General features: G+C 35.6%; 1 protein-coding gene across 3 annotated transcripts in view; it reads right to left on the bottom strand.

Moving 5' to 3' along the window:
* TBC1D15 (TBC1 domain family member 15) overlaps positions 1-26536 on the bottom strand; it is a 65932-nt gene that overhangs the window by 27729 nt on the left and 11667 nt on the right. For all 3 annotated transcript variants that reach the window (XM_022571505.2, XM_089921040.1, XM_089921041.1), the window contains exons 2-5: positions 16633-16731; positions 16097-16171; positions 11698-11836; positions 6712-6922 (exon numbers count right to left, since the gene is read on the bottom strand). In XM_022571505.2, coding sequence (XP_022427213.2) covers positions 6712-6922; positions 11698-11836; positions 16097-16171; positions 16633-16731 — 524 coding nt within the window. The remainder of the gene's footprint in view (positions 1-6711; positions 6923-11697; positions 11837-16096; positions 16172-16632; positions 16732-26536) is intronic.

Here is a 26536-nt window from a genome sequence, read left to right as displayed (position 1 = left end):
ATTTGAAGTAATCAAATGAATTATCCAGTCTTTTTTCTCTTCAAAAAGTTTTATAATTTAGTAAGTCAGCTGTAATAAATCCACAACTTTTGTGTTAAAAAACAAAAATTAAATGCATTATTTTGCTGCTATCTACTTCTAGTTTATTATAAATGTTTGAGATAAGAACTTTAATAACAGTTATCTCTTCTCAATTCTAACATAACAGGATGCAACAGCAATGCTGGGGGGATATGAAATCCAAAACAGGATCTTATTCTTACTTAGAAACAGCACTCGATCATCAAAGACAATAGTAGCTGAATAAGCCCCTTAGCTTCTTAAAAGAGCTAAGGTTGAGTCATTTGAAGTAGGAAGAAAATAACTTTTTAAACGTTCAATTTTCATTAATCACCATTTTTCTGAACATCTTCTGGGGGTCATGCTTATTAACATGAAGACCTATAGGTTCTCACAAGGCATTTTTTAATGATAGGTCAACTTGTAAACATAGCACCAGAAAAAGAAAAGTAACTAGTATAGAAACATATTTTTTTCCTAACACAGTGCTGCTGGTGCTATGGTTATTATTTTTTGTTTCTAAAAATAGATTAAGTCAAATTTTTTCTTTAAACTACAAATAAAAAAATGATCATGAAAGTCAAAACACTGGCTATGCATGCTGAAGGGGGACACATACGCAACCTTCAGTTATCTGTGCCCAGCCAATTATTATGGCTTCAGATCTAAAACTATGGTCACAAAGCTGGAGATGGGAAGAAGAAATGACTGCTCAACCAACAAAGAACCACAGATACTTTTTTACAAAGGAAGGATTTCTTTTTTTTATACCTAATGCTCTGTGATGAGGGGCTGGGGGAAGTCACATTAGACTCGGTTGACACTGAAGAAATCAACAAAACATTTTTTAAAGTATATCAGTAAGAGGACAGGTAATAATGTTGCTAAGAACTTCAGAGCTCACCAAAAGGAGGGCTGGCATTCCAGAATATTGTTACATTTCCACCTGCCAGGTTACCACACTGATTTAATCTGGGAAGATTAAATATTATATTTATATATTCTGGGGATATTATGGATTCTGGGAAGTTGATCACTCATGACAACATTATTCAAGGCTTTCAAAAACTCATTGCAGCAGTAAGATAGAACTTTTAATGATGCTAACATCAGCAATTCTATTAGATCCTACTAAAGGGCTTAAAGAAAACCATTGTCTAATATCACAACTACAGACACATAACTACTAAAACTTCAGAAGTACTTTGGAGTGAGCCTCTCCCAAAAGCTTCACAATTCAGAAATTATAACAGTTGAAGAATTTTTGTGCACTGAGATGTAACAGTAACTATTTTATATTGCCACCGAGAAGACCAATATGGAAAGCTAAAGAAATAAATAAAAATATCATTGCAAAAGATATAAAGCCAAAAAGGTTAATAAAAAGTACAGAATATTTACAACAAAACTATATAGTTTATTCCCATCCATATAATTTATACATATATATGTGTGTGTATGTGTATGTATATATGTATGTGTGTGTGGATATATGTATCTCACAAAGGGAATAAATGAGGGTCTAGGACCTCATCTCATAAATGACTGGTGCTATAAGATGATACAACCAACTTGGCTTTTTAAGGAAATATTTTACTGCTTGGATATTTATGTATTAGTTTTAAAATGGCCCAATATATAAAATCATTTTAACAGAACCAATAACTTTCATTCATATCCTAGCAACCAACTTGGTTCCAGAAATGTAACAAAAATGTATCTGTGGCTCATTCTTTTACCCAACTGAATACCATGTTCTAAATGGTGATAAGTCAAAGAACACTAAAGAATATCAATGAATAGGACAATTTGTTTATCCCAGTAGATAAGAAAACCATTTGAGAAATAATAAGCCTCAAGAAGCTGGCCTATTTTGCACTGACTAATCCAGTTAATGAGACTGAAAGAAGGAACTGTGCATAGTTACCCAACCTTTACCTCGATCTTTCAAGGCTGCACATCCCTAGCAAATCTGCAATTTCTGTTTGTCTGTATGGTAAGACCCTTAATTCGTTACAGGGACTGTTAGGAAGACATCATGGCCACAGGTGCAAGCCACATTCTTCAATTTAGGTTAATCAGAGAAAAAAAGATAATGTGGTCTGAATCTCCCTCTATTGATGTTTTGAACTCAGAAAACACAAGAAGGATGACCCAGGAACAGAGTGGCTGGGATCCCAGCGAAGCTGCTGACACCAAGGTTTTCCTGGTCTACCCTTCTTCTTCCGGTCTCCACAACAATCTGCGACCATAGGAACATGACTCTGGAAGTACCATTTTGCTTAGGATAACTGCTCCAGAGACAGGAAATGATACCTAATAAAGTAAAAAATGGGGGATATTTGGGACTTTTCATTTCTTTGGACTTGTGAATTCCATTTATTTAGATCATAAGTAATGAACATAAAAAACAAGAACCTTTAACATCTCCCTAAGAATCTGATAATGGAAGATGGTTTATACAAATGTGGGATTTATTTTTATACTGGTGACTGTTTATCTAGAATATCTATATTCTACCACCTGGACTCAGCATATATGACATAATGCAGTTGGGCATAATTTATGATGCGAAAGAGAATGGGGGGATGCTTATTTTCTGCCAAGTGTACAAAGGGGCCTTCAATTGGGGATAAAATATTTGATGTACTATTCTTACACATTTCAGACTATTCAGGGGGCAAAGAATAAACTGGCCCCTCAGTGTCACAGGAGAATACACAATGGAGAAGTGGCTGGTACTAAGGATGAAGCTTTTAAAGCTCACTTTACACAGCTATCTCCTCTCCCAGAAACAGCCACATCCTTGGTTGACCATAAATGTAATTAAGCCTAGTGGGAAGAGAGGAAACAGAGTGTAGGAAGTCAGACTCCTCTGCTAGGTTCTTCTCTTTGACCACGTCATTAAAGGCTATAATTAATCACATGCTTACATTCTATCCCATTTTATCCTCTTCTTAGTTAATCTCATTCTCTCTCAGAGCTTCAATTACTACTAACACACACACACACACACACACACACAAACCTACATATTATCCTACTAAATGCTCTCATCGTGCTATATCCCTGATTCATAGTACTTATTACAGCTGAAAACTTATGATTTTTTGTATAAGCGATCTTTTTCTTTTCTGCAATAGTACAAACTCCATGAAGACAGACACTAATATCTTTTTTGACTAACTGCTCCTTTCCAGCACTTAGTATGATGTCTAGAACACAGTGGGTCCTCAAAAAAAAAATACTTGTTGAATGAAAATGTAGAGAGAGGGGAACACCATTCCCATGGCTTCTTATTTCCAGGTGGAAATATGCACTCCTATTAAATAAAATCTTCACAGGGACACATCTGACTGCTGAGATCAGGAAAGAGTAAGGTGAATGCATGGCATAACCCCTTCCAGGCTCTCTTTATCTCTTGGATCTGCCTGCCAACAGAGAAGGTGGTTTCTAGTCTGCTCTCATTCATGTCATAAGTGGTCTGCCCTCACTAGGGAGACCTGTGGTTGTCCAAAAATGATAACTGGATGACTTCAACATTAATTTGGGCTGAATTATTATGATGCTACATATCTAAGCCTAACCAATACAGAAAAGGAAACATAGTTTCACTTACAAACGTCATTAAAACATCACCAACACATATTTAAGGTACATATTCTCTTATAAGCACCTAAGTAATTGTTGAGTCTATCCTTGAACCCATCCAGGACAGAAAACTCTCTACCTCATGAGCTAATTCCTTGTAATTCCTACCCCTCGAGTTATTTCCTTCTAGTTTATCTCTGGAGTCATACAAAACAAATCTAGTCTATTTCTTTTAACAATCCTTTTGAAATTATTTGTAAAACTGGTAAGTACCATGCCATTTATTCATTCAACTAAGATTTACTGAACAAATGGGCCAGGCACTCTGGCTAGGAATTTAGGAGCAAGTGTAAACAAGATAGATGCAATCCCTGCCTTTATGGGCTTATATTCTAGAGGAAAACGTAACAGAAATAAACAGACAATGATTTTATTCTGTTAAGGGCCATGAAGGAAGCAAACAAGAGAATGAGAAAGCAAAAAGGAATGGGGGTGGGAACCTACATTAAATGGGAGACTAAGCATCCAGAAAAGCCCTTCTGAGGAAGTGACATTAAACTGAGACCTCAGGGATAAGAAAGGGAGAAGAATATTCTAGACAAAAGAAATACATATAGGACCCTAAGACAAGAAAGAGTTTAGGGCATTTCAGGAACTGAAAGAAAACCATGTGGCTAGAATATAGAAGAGAATGGCATGAGATAAGGTTTAAGAAATAAACAGAGCTAAGATAGGGCAGGCCCTCACTGACCATAGTAAGAAGCTTGGGTGTTTTTTTTGTTTTGTTTTTTTTGCGGTACGCGGGCCTCTCACTGCTGTGGCCTCTCCCGTTGCGGACGGAGCACAGGCTCCGGACGCGCAGGCTCAGCGGCCATGGCCCACGGGCCCAGCCGCTCCGCGGCATGTGGGATCCTCCCGGACTGGGGCACGAACCCGTGTCCCCTGCATTGGCAGGCAGACTCTCAACCACTGCGCCACCAGGGAAGCCCAGCTTGGGTTTTATTTAATGGTTCACCACAACTCCTTCAAGTTAAATCGCCACATCCCCACGTTTTTCATGATACCATTTTTTTTTTTTTTTGCCGTACGCGGGCCTCTAACTGTTGTGGCCTCTTCCGTTGCGGAGCACAGGCTCCGGACGCTCAGGCTCAGCGGCCATGGCTCACAGGCCCAGCCGCTCCGCGGCATGTGGGATCCTCCCGGACCGGGGCACGAACCCGTGTCCCCTGCATCGGCAGGCGGACTCCCAACCACTGCACCACCAGGGAAGCCCCATGATACCATTTTGATCCCTCTCATTACACTAGCCATCTTTTTCCACGTAGTATAGTTAGTCTAACACATCTAAAATCTAAAATGCAGTGTTTAAATCTAAGTGTTTAAAACTAAGAGTTCTCCAAAATATGATCTTATCAGTACAGAGTAGAGAGGGACTACCACTTCATTCTAGATACTATGCTTTAATCAACAGTCTCAGAATGAATGAGCTCTTCTGTAACAGTTACATCACAACACTGATTGATACTGAGCTTGCTATGATGCTAAGACCCCCAAGTCTTTAACAGCTGCTATTCAACAGCCAAGCCTTATGCCCCAGTCATGATAAATGCTCCTCCTGAAATCTACTTAACCCCGTAGGTGGTAGCCTATTCACAGCTTCTCACTTCAAGATCCAAGACCCACATACTACCAACCAGATCTGACTTTATGATTACAGGTACTAATCAGCATGCCTAGTGCCAGCCAGAGGTGGTCAACATGGTAAGGGAAGAGAATTTCATGCCGAAAAACATAGAGTCAATATCTTTCAACTTTTGCATTACTCCTAGCTTTATATAATCTACATTTAGGCATGACATTACTCTATTAAAGTGAGGACATTATTAATGAAGTTAACAATCATCCCTACGATTCCCCAAACTAAAAATCTCAACTTCTCCCTTCTTTTCTCCTCCACATATCCAATCAATCACAAACTCTAACACTAAATATTCCTCCAACACTTCTTTCTTGTCACTCCCCTAGTTCATGCTACTACAAGCTCATCTAGATGACTGGAACAACCTACTAACATGATTTACAAGATCCTTCATGCTCTGGCCTTAACTCAGCTCTTTGGCTTCATCTTTAAATCTTGTACCCTCCCTTCCCCCACTATGCAGACCTGTGATACTGAACTACTCTGTTCTGTGATTACGTCGTGTTTTACATACCTCCCTCTATCTAAAACATCTCTCCGTCTAAATATCTCCTTCCCTTTCATGCTAACGTTCACACAGTTGTCAAGTCTCAACCTAGACGTTACCTCCTCCAGAAAGTCTTCCCTGACCCCTACCCAACCCCCAGTCTGAATGAAGTATACTTCCTCCCTTCCTGGTACTTCCTCCCTTCCTTGTACTTCCTCCATCTTATTTCTTGAGTTTATTGCTATTTACTGGTCAGCATCTTTCACAAGACCATAAACTCTCAGATATCCAAGAACATGCCTGTTTTGTTCACTACTAAACATCAAACAACCAGCACAGTGCTCAGAACTTAATAGATACCACAATTGTATTTGCTCAGAGTGAAAGCGAGAAAGAGTATGTGTGTACAAATGCACATGGGTAAATAAATGGAAGACACAAGATTTCTGGAAAGTGAGAAAGCCCTAACTTCCACACTTACAATAATTTTATTTAGATTTGTCTGACTTAAATTTGTAACATTACAAATGAAACTCTATGTTTAACAGAAACTACATAATAAAAGATAAAACTGGTAAATATATAATCCATAAATTATTGATGTATCATCATTCATTTGAATGTGTATTAAAATACTGAACCATTCTTTTCTTTAAAACACTAATAAGGTGATAAGTTGCAGTTCCAAATTACTAAAATGGCAAAATTTTATTCAGTCACTCATCCAAAGTAGTCAATATTCCAGAAAAAACAAACCTGCTTGAGCCCTAATATGCACATAGGTCACTGATACCCAATGACAAGTAAAAATAGTTTACCTTGGGACCATCACAACAATCCGGTTTTGATAAGTAGGAAATAATTTGATACTTACTCACACAATACCACATATTTTTCAAGAGAGTCAATCAGTAGTTTGCTATCTCCTTGATGAAAGTGCAGAGCAGGGAGAACGACGTCATCCTTTAGACAGAATACCAAATACGACCAGCCCATACCCTCTTTGTTTTGCTTGATTGATTTCAGGTCTGTCAAACTGAACAGGAATGACCATTTGCTTTTCCCATTTCTATGACTTGGAGCATCTTAAAAACAAGAAAGTGGGGCAAAATATTTTTGTTCACCTTTTTAAAAGGTACTGACAGCACTCTTCATGACTGCCTAACAGATATTTGTTGAACCTAGGGAACAACTACAGCACTGATATTACCATGGCTTCTACCTGTATTAGAAATGGCTACATACATTTTCTTAAAAGAATAGTTTTTAAAATAATTATCTTACTGTATACAAATTGAAAAAAATACTATCCTTATTTAAAATATCAGCTTTGCCCCAAAATGATCATGGCTTTGGAAGCAAGCAGGCCAGACTCAAACTGCAGCACCACCATCTTACTAATTGAATGATTTGGGGTAAATAATTGAATCTCTCTGAGCCTCAGTTTCTTCATCTGTAAAATGGAGATAATTATACTTACCTCCCAATGTTATCCTAAGAATTAAAAGAGATAATACTTGTCAACTAATGAGTACAGTGCCAAGTATATAGTAAATATTCAATAAATATTCATCTTTTCCACTTCCCTCAAATACAAATGGCATGATGCATTTGGAGAGGCATTTAAAACAAAACAAAAAAAAACAAAAACAAAACCAACCTTTATTCCTCACTTCCTTTTGGAATTATTTTTACTAGATTACATTGAGTGAAGGTAAAAGTACACCAGTATAAAAAGTAAGGGGGGAAAGTGGGGGTGTGTGGGATGAACTGAGAGATTGGGATTGACATATATGCACTATTGATACTATGTATAAAATAGATAACTAATGAGAACCTACTGTATAGCTCAGGGAACTCTACTCAGTGCTCTGTGGTGAACTAAATGGGAAAGAAATCCAAAAAACAAGGGGACATAATGTATATGTATAGCTGATTCACTTTGCTGTACAGTAGAAACTAACACAACACTGTAAAGCAACTCTACTCCAATAAAAATTAATTTTAAAAAAAAGTAACGTTAGAGTGAGTACACAGACAGACATTTGCAAAAACCCAAAGAACAGTGGGGAATTGAGGATGAAAAGGTAACTAAGTTGTGAATGCTTCAAAGAGAATAAATACATTCAATCTTCCTGCTAAATCAACCTTCTACTAAATTAAGACCTCAGTTCAAACCAAACTATAGCTATGTAAAATAAAGCATTTCCTAGTGTGTGTGGGCTGTTTACAGAAGCTTAAAATCCTAGGTTTGTGAATAATATTGCAATTGATAACAAGCAATGTAAAGATTATCTATTTAAATAAAAACTTAAAGAACAAGGGAAAAAAGTTATCTAATACTTACATTTAATTTCTAATCTAAAAATGTTATTTTACTTGAACATTTTAACGCAGACTTAAGCATGTCATGTCTCTGAAATTTTAAAAGACCTTTTCTCTTATGTTACTTCCTAAGAAGTGTCATACTATCCTGTTATTGAAAATCTTTATTAATTCCATCCCAACACTATCAATTCCACAAAGATAAACTGCATAGATAATATCTGCTTATAGAACTTACTCAAAGGGTAGATCAGTCAGTACTGACCTGCATGTATGTCACCTTCCTATATAGTCAGAACACTACAGCTCCATCACCTCCAACAAAATCTCCTAAACTGACACAGAAACCTACAGCTTACAGAAACCTCTACCTGGCAAGGAATGCAGACACCATTACTCTTTCATGGACACTAGCAAGTTATCATTTGAAACAAAGTCCAGAAAGGCTAAGTAACTTATCTATGCAGTGCCCTGCCTACTTCCACACTGGTTCAGACGGTGAACTCATATCTAAGGCTGATACCAGATTAAGTACCACTTGCTCACTTTACGACACATCATGTTTCACTGCAATTTATATTATAGAGCTCATAACACCATTACAAACTAATATCAAAGTGAGAACAATTCTAGAATTCCAACATTTTATGAATCACTTAAGTGTGAATGCACCTGGACTACGTAGAAAGGATACATACTACTAGATTATCTGCAAAGACCAAAAATATTTTCACAGCAAAACAGCAATGAAAAACCAGATACGATTTTTTATCTTAAATTCCACAAAAAGTATTTAATAAAAGTCATGCAAGAAAATCATATGAAGAATATTAAATAATATATGCAGGCATATCAGAAGTTTGCACATATTCAAATGTAAAAATTTTACACAGATTTTTCCCTTGTTAATGGAAGAGACACACATTACATATTAAATACAAAAGAAAATTCCTCACATACTTCCTCACTTAAAGCTCTGATAAACAATGAGACAAACATTACAAGTCAATCCCAGAAGTCCCTTTTCTAGAGTATAAGCTTCATGAGAACAAGAACTTAATTCTGTTCACAGCTATATCCCCAGTGCCTAGAAGAGTGACTAGCAGACAGTAGGTAGTCAAAGATGTGTTAAATAAATGAATAATCTACTAACCAAGTCAACAGAAAAGTAATCTGCAATTTGGTCTACCAATAATAGCTAACCAGAATTAGAAGTTGTTAAAAAGGAAAACTAACAGAATCCAACAGTTAACTCAAAATTTCCTTCTTTCTCCTTAAACAAAGGTAAATAAAGCTAATTAGTTCTGATGAACTTACTGTGTTACCCAATATATGTAAAAAATAACTCCAACACACTGACGTGGGAAAAATGGCCATAACAGCAAAAAAGTAAACAAAACAATTCAGTAAGTCTCCATATGTCTTCAACAGAATTAACAGCAAGGACGTGACATTTTATCTGAATGGGTTTCCAGAACATCACGGCAGTCTGCTGTTCTGGGAAGATATATTTTCAAAACATTTGATCTAATATATAAAAACAAAGACTTAGCAGTATATTTAAGAAATATAAAGTTTAAAAAGTCTTCAATAGTCAATTTTTTTAAAGGTTTGTCCCCATTTTGCTCTGTGAATCACAAAAAAGGTAAAAAATGTGAAGTTTATAATAATAAATAAAAATTTTATTTGAAAAAATCCTTTTCAAAAACGTAAAAAATTATGGCAGAAATTTAAATTCTGAAACATCAAGATTAGAAAATGTCTTCTTTAAGAAGGAGTTTTGATGAAATATGATTGGATGAGGTAGACAGTCTAGGATAAGATGGGATGGAATGGGATGAGATGAAACAGAGTAAATGTACCTTCATTAACTCCTTGTTCTGTTAAATATGTGCATGTGTATGCACACTGGGCCATACTGTGCAATGTGTTTCTTACTGCTATCATAAAATTTTTTAAACGGAGAAAAGAAAGAAAAAGAAATGTGTCCTTAACTTTCAATAATTACTAAATAAAGGCTCTTTACAAGGCATAATGCAATGCCAAGATACATAAGCAGTATTTAGATCTGTGGGTTTTTTGCTAAGCTACACAGCTACACAGAGGTTCTCAACTCTGCACACTAAAATAACCAGTAGAGCTTTTGAAAAATACAGAAAAATAGGGATGCCCAGGCTCCATCTCCAGAGTATGATTTAATTTGCTGGATGAAACCCAGGCACTGGTACTTTTTTCAAAAGCCTAACTTCCCCATGTGATTTCAATGTGCAGCCAGTTAAAAACCATTAATCTAAAAAGACCTTTATTGTCAGATTATGCTTTTCTCAAACATGTAATGCTTCTTTTATGAAATTTTGAAAACTCACTCCTTTTGCTCATTTCTGTAACCTTTTTCATTTTCAAGGATTTAACAATATTAGGCAAACAAAAAATAGCAATTCACATAAACCAATCCTGAAGATCCAGTCTAGAGAAGTTAAAAATCCCTCACATGTTAAATATACTAAAATCCTGTGGTTTTATCCTTCCTTAACATTTCTGCATTGTTCTGGTTAAGAACCTTCCCTAGAATGGGAATGCAAAACAACAAAAAAAAGACATATATGCATGAGCTGGCTGTTACTGAAAGTCTGTGACTTACTATTTCTTAATTGCCACTGTTCCCAAGAAATGATACAGTACAAAGTATAACTACTGTATGAGAATGATTCCCCAGGCCATACATGAAAATCAATTTTACTTAGTAACAATGCTATATAAACGTAGCAATACATATTCTAGTCAATTTAGGCTAGACTTTTTGAATCTGGTAAATGCGGATAAATCCTAAACTGAGATCAAAATCACTGAAAGATAAAATATCCTATTAGTTATAAAACACAAAGAAATCAATAGAAAAAAATTTTAACTCTATACAGTGTTTAATATTTTTTAAAAGAGATCACAAATAGGTGGGCCACATCACAGGTGGGCTAGCTAGATCATATCTGGGGTAGTATACATGTTCTATCAGATTGCTAGGTTGGCTCTTTTCTGTCATCTACATGTAGGTAGTCACCACACAGCAAACATAAATTTAATGTATATATAAAGGAGAACAGATGCGGAACATATACAAAGGGGAGTTGCAATGAGCTGTGAAGATACCAGTAAACACTGAAATTAGAACGGCATGGTTTAGTGGTATACTTCATCTCCCCCTGGTGCTTTAGGATGAAATAACATGATTTTTTTTTTTTTTATTCTACTGGATTAAGAAAAATGTGCATGAGAGATAGCCAAAGCAATTTTTTTAAGTGTTTCTATTTTCTGCCATTAATAACTACAAAACAGAACAAATATTTTTAAAGCCTTTTTATGCGGTCACAACCAACAAAAAGATGAAAAAGGAATATAAATAAAATGGGAAACATACATATTAATCAAAGCACCAACTCATCCTTCTTCTAAGAAACATTAAAGGATTTTCTTTGCACTTTTGTTTATATTATATAGTAGCAAATCAGTTTAAGATTTCAAACGATTTAATTCATACCTCCATTGGTATGTGGTTTCTTTTTAAATGAAATTGTATTAACCATGTCCCACTCTGCTTCGTAACTGTTCAGATGTTCCAGTCCTCGATGAGCTCTTTCTTTTGGGGCCTGGGTCCATTCCACGACTGAACTGGAGTCCTAAAATAATTATAACATATAAGATATTTAGGGACTAAGACTAGAATTTCATTTCAATCAATAATGTCTTCTCAGCTTCTATATAAATTAAGTTTGTAGGCTGTGGCAGATAACTCTGGTGGGAAAGCCGAACACTATTTCCTATCCTTTTCTCCCCTGCTCAGCTGACCAAAAAGACAAGAAAACCTTGTCCAGATTCTCCTGCGGTTAGGGTTGCCAATGAAATATAAGCATAAGTCAACAGTAGGGCCTTGGAAATGCTTTTGCTTTCCTAATAAAAGCTCCATCCCTTTTTCCCTATTTCCTGCTTTTGATGCAGCTATGCTGCCTAAAAACATAATAGCCACCTTATAATCATAAAGACAAACACTGCAAATAGCTCCAAACCTCCAGGCTTCTGGTTATTTGAGGAACATACCCAATGGTGGTTACTTATTTAAACCACCATTGGTTGCACATGTCTCTTAATCAAAATTAGCTAAAAGCTACAAATACCATATCTACATGTTCAGTTCTAAAGAACTTTCTATTTTAAAAGAGAATAAAACCAAAAGTCTAAAATGCTATGTTAATAATCTAAACCAAAAAGTTTAACTTCTATTCAACAAAAGATACCACACATAAGTTAAAGATGAGCAAAACTGTGTGAAAATGTTTCCAAAACATATGGGAGATGACAGAAAAACATCCAGAATACAAAAACAACTCCTACCAATGTACTGAGAAATCAACAAACATCAAAAGAGAAAAATAAGGAAATGGTATGAACAAGCAAATCAAAGAAGAAATATGAAGTGACAAACAAAGGAAGATGTCCAACTTCAGAAACAATCCAAGAAAAGCAAGTAAAGATGAATTTAAATTTTTCTGGCCCATTCAATTAAAAAATAAAAATATGGAAGACAGTGTGAGGAAATGCTGTATCTCACACTGTTGATGACAGTGCTAATTAGTACTGACTCAAATGTATAATTGAGTCATATTTATTAAAATTCAAAATATGCATGTGTTTCACAATAACTCTCTTCTCATCTACTTTAGAGAAATACACATGTATACAAAGAGGCAGATACAAGAATTTTCATCACAGAATTGTTTGTAAAAGTGAAAAGCTGAATATATCTTATCATCCATCAATGAAGGAATAAGTAAATAAACTAGCAGGTAGCCAATAAAATGCTAGGCAGAAGTTTAAAGACTGATATCTGTTCATGTGTATATATGTTCAATATGTAATAGTAAATAAAACGAAGTTAAGAAACAATGTATGCAGTATAACAACTACATGGAACATATGTAATTAGAAACACACTAGAGAAAACCAGGGATGAATGAATGAATGAATGGATGGATGGATGGATGGATAGATAGATATGATAGGAAATGTGTACCAATAAAAGTCTGGAAAGATATACATTAAACAGGGACAGATTAGGGACAGGGTTCTAGTCAAGCAGGACTTCAACTTTCTATTATTTGAATTTTTACAACAAGAATGTATTCGTGTATTGCTAGTGTGTAATTCTTTTTAAAAATGGAAAAAGGGGGCTTCCCTGGTGGCACAGTGGTTGAGAGTCCACCTGCCGATGCAGGGGACGCGGGCTCGTGCCCCGGTCCGGGAAGATCCCACATGCCATGGAGCTGCTGGTCCCGTGAGCCATGGCCGCTGAGCCTGCGCATCCGGAGCCTGTGCTCCGCAACGGGAGAGGCCACAACAGTGAGAGGTCCACGTACCGCAAAAAAAAAAAAAAAAAAAAAAAAGGAAAAAGGAAGATTTATAGGAACAGCAATATATTATAAACAAAAGAAATTAATAAGAAATAGAAGCAGACTGAAGAATACGGGGAAAAGCTGAATGAACGAAGTTATAAAGTGTAGTGTTTTTTCCTCCAAGTCCTTCCTCTGATGTCATTTTTCAGGGAGCCCTCCTCGTTTGCCCAATTTAAAAAAATGCAACCCTTACCACCATCACTACCAACTTTCCCATCAAAAGTAGGGAAAGCGAAGCAGCATTTACAGAACCCCACCCCACACAAAGGCTTGGAACTAGTAAATCAGGTACTTCTGGAAACTGGGATAAAGGTTAAGCTGAAAACAGGACTACTAACAAAAGTCGAGAAGACTGAAGGTTTATTCATTGTAAAAGGTAAAACAGATTATCTGTGGATTAGGAGAAACCAGGGACACTGAGCAAAGAGATAATACACTGAAAACAGGAGAATTAACTGAAAGTTCATCTATATAATAAGTTGGCAAGACTCCCAGCTCTCTTCCTCCACTCAGTTCCCAGAACAGTGGAATCCAGCTTTCCCTCTCCAGGCAGGAATCTGTAGTTTCTTCTCTGACAAATGACTAGCCCACAAAAAAAGACCCAGGTTTCAATATCGGGGATTCCCCAAGGAAAACAGCCTAGCCAAGTCACCCTAAGTCCCAACTATTAACAAACCTACCCATACATAGAGAGAGTATAATCAGTTTTTTGTGTTTGCTGTGAAATATGAGCACCACAATACAAAGATCACCAAATGTCAAAGGCAAGTGTTTACATAAAAGATAAAGTCCAAATGAAACACGAAAAAAAAAAAAAGTCAATTAGAGGAGGTGGACTATATACAGAGATGAAAACATCTAAAAAACTATCCTTCAACTCCTCAGAAATAAGGAAGAATAGTACATCCATGAAGAACAGGATGCTATTTTTTAAAAGAGGGGAAAGGGGACACATGACAAAATGTATTAGAAATCTAAAAAACAGCAAAAATGAAAAAGGCAATAGAAGAACTGGAAGATAAAACTGAAGAAATTTCCTAGAAAATAATACACACATACACAAAGAATTAGAAAATAGTAAAGTATTAAAATATTACAGGACCAGTCCAAAGCATGTAGAGTTCCAGAAAGAAAGAAAATAGAAAATGGAGATGAAGAAGAAATCATCACTAAAATAATTCAAGAATATTTCCTAAAAACTAAAGGATACAAGTTTTCACGTTAAAAAAAAGCCTATCAAGCGCCCAACACAGTGGATAAAAAAGACCACAAGGGCACAACATTTCCAGAACATCTACAACACTAGAAACAAAAAGGCAATTCTAAAAGCTTCTAAAGAGGAAAAAAACATAGCAAGGATCAGGAATTAGAATGCAGCAGACTTAACATCAATAAAGGAAATTAGTCAAACCTGAGACAATAACTTTCAAAACTACGAGGGGAAAATTATTTTCAAACTGTAATTCTATGCCAGCCAGCTATCAATTCAGAATAAGGATAGAAAAGTCTGAAAACAGAAATGTTTTTGCTCTCATACACCCTTTTTCTCAGGAAGCACTGGAGGTGCACCAAAACTAGGGAGTAAACCAAAATATAAGATAGCAGAGGATACAGGAAATGGGGATTAAAATATGGGAAAGAGGCAAAAAGAATCCCCAGGATAATTGCTGCACAGCAAGCCAAAAGAGCAACCAGTTCAGAAGGAACTTGTAAGAAGGCTCTGGAAGAAAAGTTTCTAAGAAGATGACATTGGAAGATCATCTATGTGATTAAATATTTTGAGAAGAAATGTGGACAACTGGGCCATAGTTTCAAGGTGAATTAGAGATAAGATAGAGCTAAATCTCTACCTTCCATAGTGAGATGTCAACACGATACAAACGTTAAACATAAGTTAATCCAACTATTCCATTCCTGGGTTTTCAAGGAAAAATGTATCCACACAGAAACTTGAGTATGAACGTTCACAGCAGCATTATTTACATAAGCCTAAAAATGAAAACAACCTAAATGTCCATCAACCGATGAATGAATAAACAAAATGTGGTACATATCCATAAATGCAATATTACTCAGAAAAAAAGGAAAGAAACAAAGTACTGACAGGTGCTACAACATGGATGAACCTTGAAAACATTATGCTAAGTGAAAGAAGCCAGTCACAAAAGACTACATATTATATGATTCCATAGATAAAATGTCCACAACAGACAAATCCTCAGAGACAGACAGTAAATTAATGGGTGCAGAGGACTGGAGTTAAGTGGGAATGAGGGGTGACTGCTAAGAGGTACAGTTTCTTTTCTGGAAGTAATGTAAATGTTCAAAAGTTAGATATTGGTGATGGTTGCACAACTCTGTAAACATACTAAAAACACTGAATTATATACTTTAGAAGAGTGAATTTTATGGTATATGAATTATATCTCAATAAAGCTTTTATTAAAAAAAAATGGCATTCCTTCAGTCATGCATTTTTTTCTTAAATACCTTTCCAGCATACAGAATACTAGAAGAATCTAATGCATCATCCAACGGTCTCCAGTCCACTATTACTTCAGCATCCTAGAGAAAGAAATTATTAACCATATTTACTATTCAGCAATATCTTATATTTTTAGTCACCTATACTTAATTCCCTGAGCTTAAAATGAAATTTTTAACCCCTTAAATTTATCAGCACGTTAAATATGGAATATCATATGTAAACCACTATTTGACAACAATGTATATAGATTTCTAAACTCTGCCTTTCATTATAAAAAAATTATATTACTGCAACTTTTACATAAGTTTTAAAATATTCCATACCATTTTACTGGCTTATCTAAAGCATTTTATTTCTAACATCACTTCCATGTTAAATTTACAACCATTGCTCAATTACATAATTTTATCTTACATGTGAAATTCAAGCCTGCTGATAATGCCCCAATTATTAATTATTAAATTATTTAAACAAATAAAAATTATATTTTATTTAAACATAAACAATTATTAAATGAAGTCTTTTACTAGAAACATACCTTTTCTAAAACACGTAATATTCCTGAAATCAAGCTGTCTTGGTCACTGGTCTTTCCAAAAGATGAATGAATATACACCCCTTCCTGTTCATATATAATCTGGAATGGCAAAAATAAGATTAAATCACACCATTTTTATTCAATACTATTTCAACGTTTTAAAAAAACTTAAGAGATATTTTCCTATAATGCCTGAACCAAGTTTCTGGTTATTTCATATAAAAATGTATTATCTTAAAAATACTACTCAGACTTAAAAGCACTTCAAACAAAGATAAACTAGAAGGATATTTGCTTTGTTATGCATGCAAGTTTTTTGGTTTAGTGATAATCATGATTTTGATCTTCTCCTTAAACAAAGATGTCAGGCTAATTGTTATGTGACCCTATACGCAAATTCCACTTAACATATATTTTTAACAAACATTAAGCAAAGTATTGGGTTCAAACTGAAAATATCCAAAAATAAGAACAGATGAAATATAATGAAAAATTAATGATTTCTAACTATTTCATAACAGCACATAAGTTTATTTTGGTGTGCTTTTGTAGCACAGTGGCATAGAAAATAAGATGGGACTATTAAAAAGTAATGATGAGGACTTCTTGGAAAAACTAGTTTAAACTAGTTCAAGCTCACAAACACTGAGTGCTTCTATATGTAAAAGCATGTAAGACTGTAGGTATAAGAATATGACTAAGACATGGCCCCTGAACAGTGTCCTATGGGAATACAGGGAGACTTAAGTAAATTCCTGAGTAAACGGAAACGTTTATAAAGTTAAGCCTTATGCTCTAAAGGCATAATGTTACATATTAAGATTCTAGGGAGCTTCCCTGGTGGTCCAGTGGTTAAGACTCCACGCTGCCAACACAGGGGGCACAGGTTCAATCCCTGGTTGGGGAACTAGGATCCCACATGCTGTGTGGCGCGGTCAAAGGATAAAACAACAACAACAACAAATATATATATTTACATATATATATATGGAACAAATGGGGAAGAAATATTTGTAACATATACAATAAACATTTAAAAAAAAGGATTCTACTCCTGGGACCAATTTCAAACTATTAAAAAATTTTTTTCATTATGAAAATAAGTAAAAGGGAAATAAAGTAGTCACTTCCAGACATTACAAACTTATGTAATTTTGACATAAGTTTGGAATACAGTGTACTTTCTATTTATGTAAACCTTTTATTAACACAATCACATCTCTATTCAGAATAGCATGGGGACCAAGAACGCAGGACAAGCAACACAGGCCATCACTATCGCCCCCCAGTTGACATTTGTGGAACACCTATGCACTAAGAATTCCACGTTATAGTTTAATCCTTACAATAACCCAAGACCATAGGTTCTATAACTATATCATTATAACTACATCATTAGGATGAGGAGCCCATCTGTGTAAACAAGAAAATTGAAAGAGAACGATACAAATGGTAAGGGGTGGTGTGGAGTATGAAACCTGGGCAGTCTGACACCAGAGAACTGTTCTCTTAGCCACTGCACTACAAAGCTCCCACATTACTTTTACTGCCTCTCCTGTTATGTTAATCACTTGTGATATAGACTTACATCATGTCAAGAAAGAGTCCTTCCAGTAATCAAGATCACCAGAGAAGTTTTGATCTCAAAAGCCCAAGATGGCCTTCAATGAAATAGTTGTTAAACACAAGACTAGCATTAAGCAGAAGGCAAAGACTGGGGACAGCATGAGTTGGGGAGTGGTGAGAAACAATTCTATACTGTTTGTATAGAAATGAAAAATCAGATTTATTCACTCATGTGCACAAAGATATGAATATTCACAATAGTATTATTTATAACATGGTGGGTGGTAGAGTAGGAAAGGAGGAAAAGGAAGGTATGAATCTAAATGACCACAAAGAGGAAAATTATAAAATATATTCTGTGATATTCATTCTATGGAGAATACTATTCAGAAGTTAAGAAGTAGATTAAACAGACAGACATATATGGAAAAACCTTCCAATTATACATAATATGATGACACTTATACTTTTAAAAGTTTCTCTATATCTGTGTAAAATACAGAGAACAAGCTCTGGAAGGACACACTTTAATGTTAACAAAGGCTACTTCTGAAAAAGATAATGGGATGGGGAAAGGTTGAAAGAGGAACTGTAACTTTCTATGTTAATGCTGAACTTATTTGAAAATTTCAAAGTATAAATATATAGTTATATATTACTTCAATAATTAAAAATTAATTTTAATGAGTAAAGTAAAAAGAGGGAATTCCAGAAGTATAAACTATAACCTTTCTGGACTTTCGTTTATCAATGTATAAAACAGGGGCCACAAAACAGAAGTATGAAAAGGCTATGGGAAAAATAAAATCCCTTAAAATCTCAAGCTTTTTTGACAAAAGATATCCAGAAACTTCACTTTAGCATATTGTCACCTAATACTCAGCTATCAGAACAATCAAGAGCTCTATAGCTGAAAAAGGGACACTCATTTGCCAAGAAAAGCTTGGTATCATTAATAGTACAATCAAAGATTCTGTGGTACTATTAATACTAAAGAGATTCCAGAGTCTATGAAATAAATGAACCCTAAAGAAAATGAAATACTTCAGGTAACTGAAGCACATTAAGCAGCTCTTCCTTCCCCATACATATGTTAATGAAGTGTTGCCTTATTCTCTTTTTCATTTAAGAAAAAGTTGAGCTTCCGAAGTAATTTAGGTGGGAAAATATCTTAAAAAGTATTAAAGTACCAGGTACCTCACAAAAAGTCAAAACTGCATTCATCTCACGTTCTGTGTTCTTAACTTTTTAGCACTTTTTGAGGGACAAATTACATGCCCAAAATTCCACAATCCCAAACCCAGACTTGTACTGTCTTTAGAAAGCGGTCATGTTCAGCTTTTTGATTTGAAGAGTGTGATATTACATGCTCTTACAATATTACACCCTTGAGATATTACCCGCTCAATACAAATTAATTCTGCAGAAGGAATAAAATCTGTAAATTTACCTTCATGTGCTACTAAACATTATGAAGTCTTATAAGACTTAAAGGCGCACAGGTACGTACACACACACACACACACACACACACACAATCTGTATTAGTACATAATTTATTTCAAATATAAGATAATAAGTTTTAACTGAATAGCACTTTGTTTTCAAAGCACTCTGATTTCATTAAATCCTCACAGCCAAACTGAATGAGTCAGAATAGATCTCATTACCTCTATGTCCATTTTACAGAAAAATAAACTGAGACACAGACCTGTTCAGTGACTTTACATCAAAGGAAGGAGTGGATTTCATATTTCCTGGCATCTTCACCCATTAAATCTCAACTGTCTCAGGAAACTACCAGAAAAATTCTACATGGCTTCCGTAGAGGAAAGTGGTTTCTGAAATTGCTTAGATGTACAAAATGCTGCTGCTTAAAGGACTAAAAACAATTTTTTTTTTTTACGCTGCACCACGCAGCTTGCAGGATCTCAGTTCCCCAACCGGGGGCTGAACCCAGGCCCTCAGCAGTGAAAGCAAGACGTCCTAACCACTGGACCGCCAGGGAATTCCCTAAAAACAATTTTTAAATGCCTTTAATTTATAAATCAATACAGCAGCTAACTATTTAACAATTTGGCCTTTCAACAAAAATCCTTAATTTCTCCCCCATCTGAACTCCTAAACATTCCACAGAAAAAGCTTAGTCCCTTTTATAGCATCTTGGTTTGAATAATTCATTTTAATATTATAGGGAATGAGTTTACTTATTTTTTTATTCATAGCATATATATGTTCATCACCACAGTCTGTGGATACATGTATGTAATAAAATACAATTGTATCAACTACTTGAAACAGCTCAAAATATAGAAACAGAAATCCAATTAAAAATTTGATCTCAGGGAATTCCTTGGCAGTCCAGGGGTTAGGACTCCACACTTTCACCGCCAGGGCCCGGCTTCGATCCCTATTCCCACAGGCCAAAAACAAAAAACAAACAAAAAAAACAATTTGATCTTATAACAATAGCATGAAGATAATATTTCTTCACTAAACTCTACAGTGAATTGATTCCTAAGGAGTACCATTCTTCCATAGGACATTCTGCTTCTTACATTTATCAACGGTAACGATTAATACTTGAAAAGCTATCTCCAAGCTTGTTTGAAATGAAAAATTATTTTGCTACAGGGAACAATTATGATATCAGGAATTTCATCTAAGATAATACTTTCAGTAAAACAGGCTTCCAATTTCCTTACTCTGGTTTTGTTCATAATCTCTAATGCAAAATAAAAAGAAAGGTTCAAATGCTATTACTGGCCATGTAATATTTCTATAATGCATTACTCTACAAAGCATTTCTACATTATCACATTTGATCCTCACAACTCAGTTAGATATGTGATATCACTCCCACTTTGTAATTGAGCGAAAAAATGCAAAGAAGTTAAGTGATTTGATCAAGGTTCTCCCATTACTTTGGGGTTCAGACTCAGGTCTGCTCTGATAAGTTTTATTTGCCCGAGCAGTACATAATGTAAAAGGCCATCAACTTAAGGCTTAGCATATGTGGAACTGACAACATTGTTCCAGTATCCTATGTGCTCATATTCCAATCTAAAGCAGTCACCAATTAGCTACATGAGTAGGTCCTCTGTGCTACAAGAAGCAAAGAAAGGGCATCAGTAATGCCTCTTTCTTTCCACTACCTAAGATTTGAGGGGAGACAAAGAGTTCATAGGCATAACAGGAAAATAATATGTAAGTCAGAAAGACAGACAAGAAAAAAATTATATTCCAAGGAGGTCAAGGGCAATGAAAACTAATGTCAGGAAGCTGGCAAATGGAAAGCTATGAGAAGAAAAAGACTGAAATGAAAGTCTATACTACTAGAGATGTACAACTTGTTTGAGACTCCTTTTGCAAACAATCCAGACTCTGCGAGTTATCAGCACCAAACATCCTGAATAGCAAGACAATGTATAGTCAGTGAAGACTTCCCATGATTGTTACCTTAGGGATACAAAGGCACTAAATGTAAACATAAAACAGTCTAAACAATTCTCTAGCATATATACCCGAGATATTACTAAAGGTCTATGTCAAATTCTCCAACCCTAACAACTTATTAATTTGTGATACTTTACAAGGGAACAAATTACATGGCAAAAACATATCTGGAGTATATCTCTAATGGAAACAAAAATGTGTTTTCATTTTATCTTCCCGTTCATATGGCAGAGAAAGCTCAGTATGAAAACTGTACACAACAGAACATACAGTTGTTATCAAAAATCAGGATTTGGGTGGTTTGGTGTGTTTTTTGTTTTGTTTTGTTTTTTGATGATTCCTGTATATCCAATCTTTTGAAATCAAGAAGTATTGTGTTTGATACAAGGAATTTAAATTCAAACGTGATTCAAGGAAAAATAAGATATCAGATACCATGAAAGACAAAGGTGCAACTGACTGAGAAAAACAAAACTGGAAGAAGTACCTAGTAATACTAAGTGGAGGACAGAGAAGGAGGACAAAAAAAAAACCCAAAAAAAACAGGATAGCAGTGTTTAAAAAAATGCTAATAGTAATAAAGAAATGAAAGAAAGTAAGTTCTATAAAAGTTAGGATAGTAGTTACTTAGGGAAGAGGGGTACCTGCAAAGGTCTATTTCTTGACCACCGTGGTGGTTACAAGGACATTTGCCTTATGAGTTATTAAGTTATGTAAGTGTGATTTTCTGTATATAAGTTTTGTTTCACAACCAAAATGCTAAAAATTACTGGTGATAAACACAAAATGTTGGGCTTCCCTGGTGGCGCAGTGGTTGAGAGTCTGCCTGCCAATGCAGGGGACACGGGTTCGTGTGCCGGTCCGGGAAGATCCCACATGCCGCGGAGCGGCTGGGCCCGTGAGCCATGGCCGCTGAGCCTGCGCGTCCGGAGCCTGTGCTCGGCAACGGGAGAGGCCACAACAGTGAGAGGCTCGCGTACCGCAAAAAAAAAAAACACACAAAATGTGAAGTCTTAAACAGAATTTAAACCATATCTCAAGGATAACAGAGGGATACTGTCAGATGCAAATCATGACATGAATTCAACAATGGAAGGACAGGTCTTGAGAAGAAGGAGAAGGATAGATCAAATAGAAGATTTGAGGGAAAAGCACAACCTATTAATAAGTGTCTCTGCCGCCCCCCCAAAAAAAATTGGTGGGGGGAGGGGGTGGTGGCAGGGACAGGTGAAGGAATGCTGTTGTTGTAGAGACTACCAATGGAACAGGGAAAAAAGAAACTTTAATATAAATTACAAACTGCTATAACCCACTCTATAAATGTGATGATTACCTTCAGCTACCCAAATATATACTGGAATTCTCTAAATACTTAGCATTTCATAAAATTCTTGAATGTCTTGCTAACTATGTCACCTCTCAGAAGGTACAGAAGAGAATACAGACCAACGAGAAAGAAATATTTATTAACAAAAACTCTGGAAGACGGGCTTCCCTGGTGGCGCTGTGGTTAAAAGTGCGCCTACCGATGCAGGGGACACGGGTTCGTGCCTCGGTCCGGGAAGATCCCACGTGCCGCGGAGCGGCTAGGCCCGTGAGCCGTGGCCGCTGAGCCTGCGCGTCCAGAGCCTGTGCTCCGCAACGGGAGAGGCCACAATAGTGAGAGGCCCGCGTACCACCCCCCCCAAAAAAAAAACTCTGGAAGAAAAAAGACGATCTCAAAGTTTGTAACAACAAAGGAAACAAATTTGGAACAAGGTAAAACAGTCAGCCTGATCTTGAAGGGGGGGAAAAAAGAGATGCATATAGAAGAGGTATGAGAAGAGGTATGAATCCCACCAAAACTGGAGAGGAAAAGAACCCTGTAACAGCTTACACTTCCAGCCAAGAATCCCACCAAAAACAGAGGAAAAGGAACTTCCCTGGCGGTCCAGTGGTTAAGACTCTGTGCTTCCACTGCAGGGGACACAGGTTCGATCCCTAGTCAGGGAACTAAGATCCAGCACAGCACAGTGGGGCCAAGGGAAAAAAAAAAAGAGAGAGCGGGAAAAAAAACCTGTAACAGCTAACGCTTCCAGCCAAGATGGAGTAACAAGAGACTGGATTTACCCTCCCGCAAGGGAAAAAAAAAAGGCCAAACAATGGTTTTCATCAGGTAATGAAGGATGGTGACTGCTGAGTGAAAATAAACAAATGAGATAAGTCATACTACTGCCCTAGATTATTGTCTTGAGAGAGTTCCCTGCTGTGACAAAGGAGAGAAAACCCAGAAGATGCCCAGTGGTCTCCCTGAGTTGAGGACGCAGAGCTGGGAACGGGGCAAGGCCAAGACAGAGTACCAGACAGAGAAAAGTACACCGATAGAAATGAAGAGATCTGCAGACATCCCCGAGTATTCAGCAGAGTACTGATCAATGCACGCGCGTCAGTAAACTACTTAAGGCCAGAGGAAAACCACCTGAAATTATTAGAAGAAACAATCTGCACTCACACAGAGCTGCTCCCATCAGTGTGGGAAACTTCATAATTCACAGAGCTCTAGGTAGAGTACTCAGAATTGTCTTACCTCAGCAGTGGGGCAAAATTAGTTTCACATCAAATGCTGTGCTGATAAACAAGGTTCTACTGCAGAGCACAGGGAACTATATTCAATATCTTGTAATAAACCATAATGGAAAAGAATGTGAAAAAGAAAAAATATATATACATATATATATATACATTAACTGAATCACTTTGCTGTACACCAGAAACTAATACAACTTTGTAAATCAACTATATGCCAATCAAAACAAAACATAAATAAATAAATAAATGCTGTGTTGATCCCATCTAACGAAGTTTAAAAGCAAGACCCAAAAGTATTAAATTGTTTCCACATAAGTGCCTTACAGGATAAAACTCAAGAACATTTTATAGGAATACAGAAATATCTAGCACCTAAAAAGATAAAATTCACAATATCTGACATCTGGCTTAAAAACAAAAACAAAAAAAAACCTAACAGACATGCTAACAATCAGAAAAATATGACTCATAATGAGGAGGAAAATCACCCAATTAAATATGACCCAAAATGACACAAATAATAACATTAAAAGAGAAAGACATTAAAACATTACTATAACTGAATTCCATATGTTCAGGACACTAGAGAAAAGTTAGAACTTGCTAAGAGAAGACATCAAAAACATGAAAAAGATCCAAATTGAACTTCTAGAGATGAAAACTACAATGTCTGAGATGAAATATACACTGAATTGGATAAGGACAGATTACACATTGCAGAGGAATAATGAACTTGAAGTTACAGCAATAAAAACTATATAAAACAAAATACAAAAAAGGGGAGGGGAGGGACTGAGAAAAAATTTAACAAATCATCAACGAGCTGCAAGGAAATTTCAAGTGGTCTAGTATATGTATAACTGAAGTACCTGAAACAGTTGATGGAAAAAAGAAACAGAAAAAAAATCTTTTTTGAAAAAATAATTGCAGAAGTTTTCCCAAGTTTGATTAATACTATAAACCCATAGATATAAACACCAACGAACCAATGAACTCCAAAATGAAAGCAAGAATCACAAAGAAAACTAGATACAGGCACGTTGTAATCAAATTATGCAAAATCAGTAATACACAGAAAATCTGAAAATCAGCCAGAGGAATAAACATTAAACCGCAGATTCCTTTTTAGAAACAATGAAGACTGAAAACAATGGAGCAATACTTTTTTTTTCCACTTTATTGAGGTATGATTTACATATAAGAAGCTATACATATTTAATATATATAACTTGATAAGTTGAGAATAAGTATACACTCATGAAACTATCACCATCAAGTCACAAACATATCCATCACCTCCCAAAGTTTCCTCCTTCCTCTTTGGAGCAACATCTTTAAAGTAATGAAAACAAAACAAAACAAAAATACTGTTCACCTACAATTGTATACCCAGAGAAAATATATTCAAAAAAGAAGGTAAAATACGGACTTTTTTAGACATATAAAAGCTAAAATAATTACTATCAGACCTACACTACAAAAAATGTTTCAGGCAGAATAAATTACACTAGAAGGAAATCTGGATCTACATACAGAAATGAATGCCACCGAAAACAGTAGCTATGTGGATAAATATATTTTTCTTGTTAATCAAATCCCCTTCTTTAAAACATAAACAAGCAGATAAATGAATACGTGTTTTTTGTGGGGTTTGTAATATATGCAAAAGTTAAAATAACAAAAATAGCACAAAAGCCAGGAGAAGAGAAGTGACAGTATACTGTTCTAGGTTCTTATTCCTTATGTAAAGTAGTATAACAACTCTTGAATGTAAATGTCATAAGCTAAAGATGTACTCTGTAAGCCCTAAAGCAATCACTGAAATAGCAGAGTTATAGTGAATTAGTCAACAAAGGAAATAAAAAATAAACACAGAATAATGAAAACTACTTGACTAATCACAAAGAAGACAGAAAAAGAAAATGGAACAAAGGAGAGATGGGACAAATAAAAAACAAACAGCAAGATGATAGACTTAAACTTAACCATATCAGTAATCACATTAACTATAAATCACCTACAGACTCCAACTAAAAAGAGAGAATCAGAGTGAATAGAAAAGCCCAAAATCTATGCTACCTACAAGAAAAGTATTTTAAATATAAAGACACAAATAGGTTAAAAATTAAAAGATGAAAAGATATGCCAACACTAATCAGAAGCTAGAATGTCTATATTAATATCAGACAAAAATAAATTTTAGAGCAAAGAAATATTACCAGGTAGAAAGATATTTTCATAGTAATAAAATGGTCAGTGCCTCAAGATGACCTAACAATCCCACATGTTTATGCACCTAATACCAGACCTTCAA

This window comes from Delphinapterus leucas, chromosome 11, assembly GCF_059928025.1.
Source record: "Delphinapterus leucas isolate spDelLeu-1000000601 "Yukka" chromosome 11, BTC_Dleu_Yukka2, whole genome shotgun sequence".
Lineage (NCBI taxonomy): Eukaryota > Metazoa > Chordata > Mammalia > Artiodactyla > Monodontidae > Delphinapterus > Delphinapterus leucas.
Note: the sequence above shows the minus strand (reverse complement) of the source record. Positions and strands in the feature narration are given on the sequence as shown.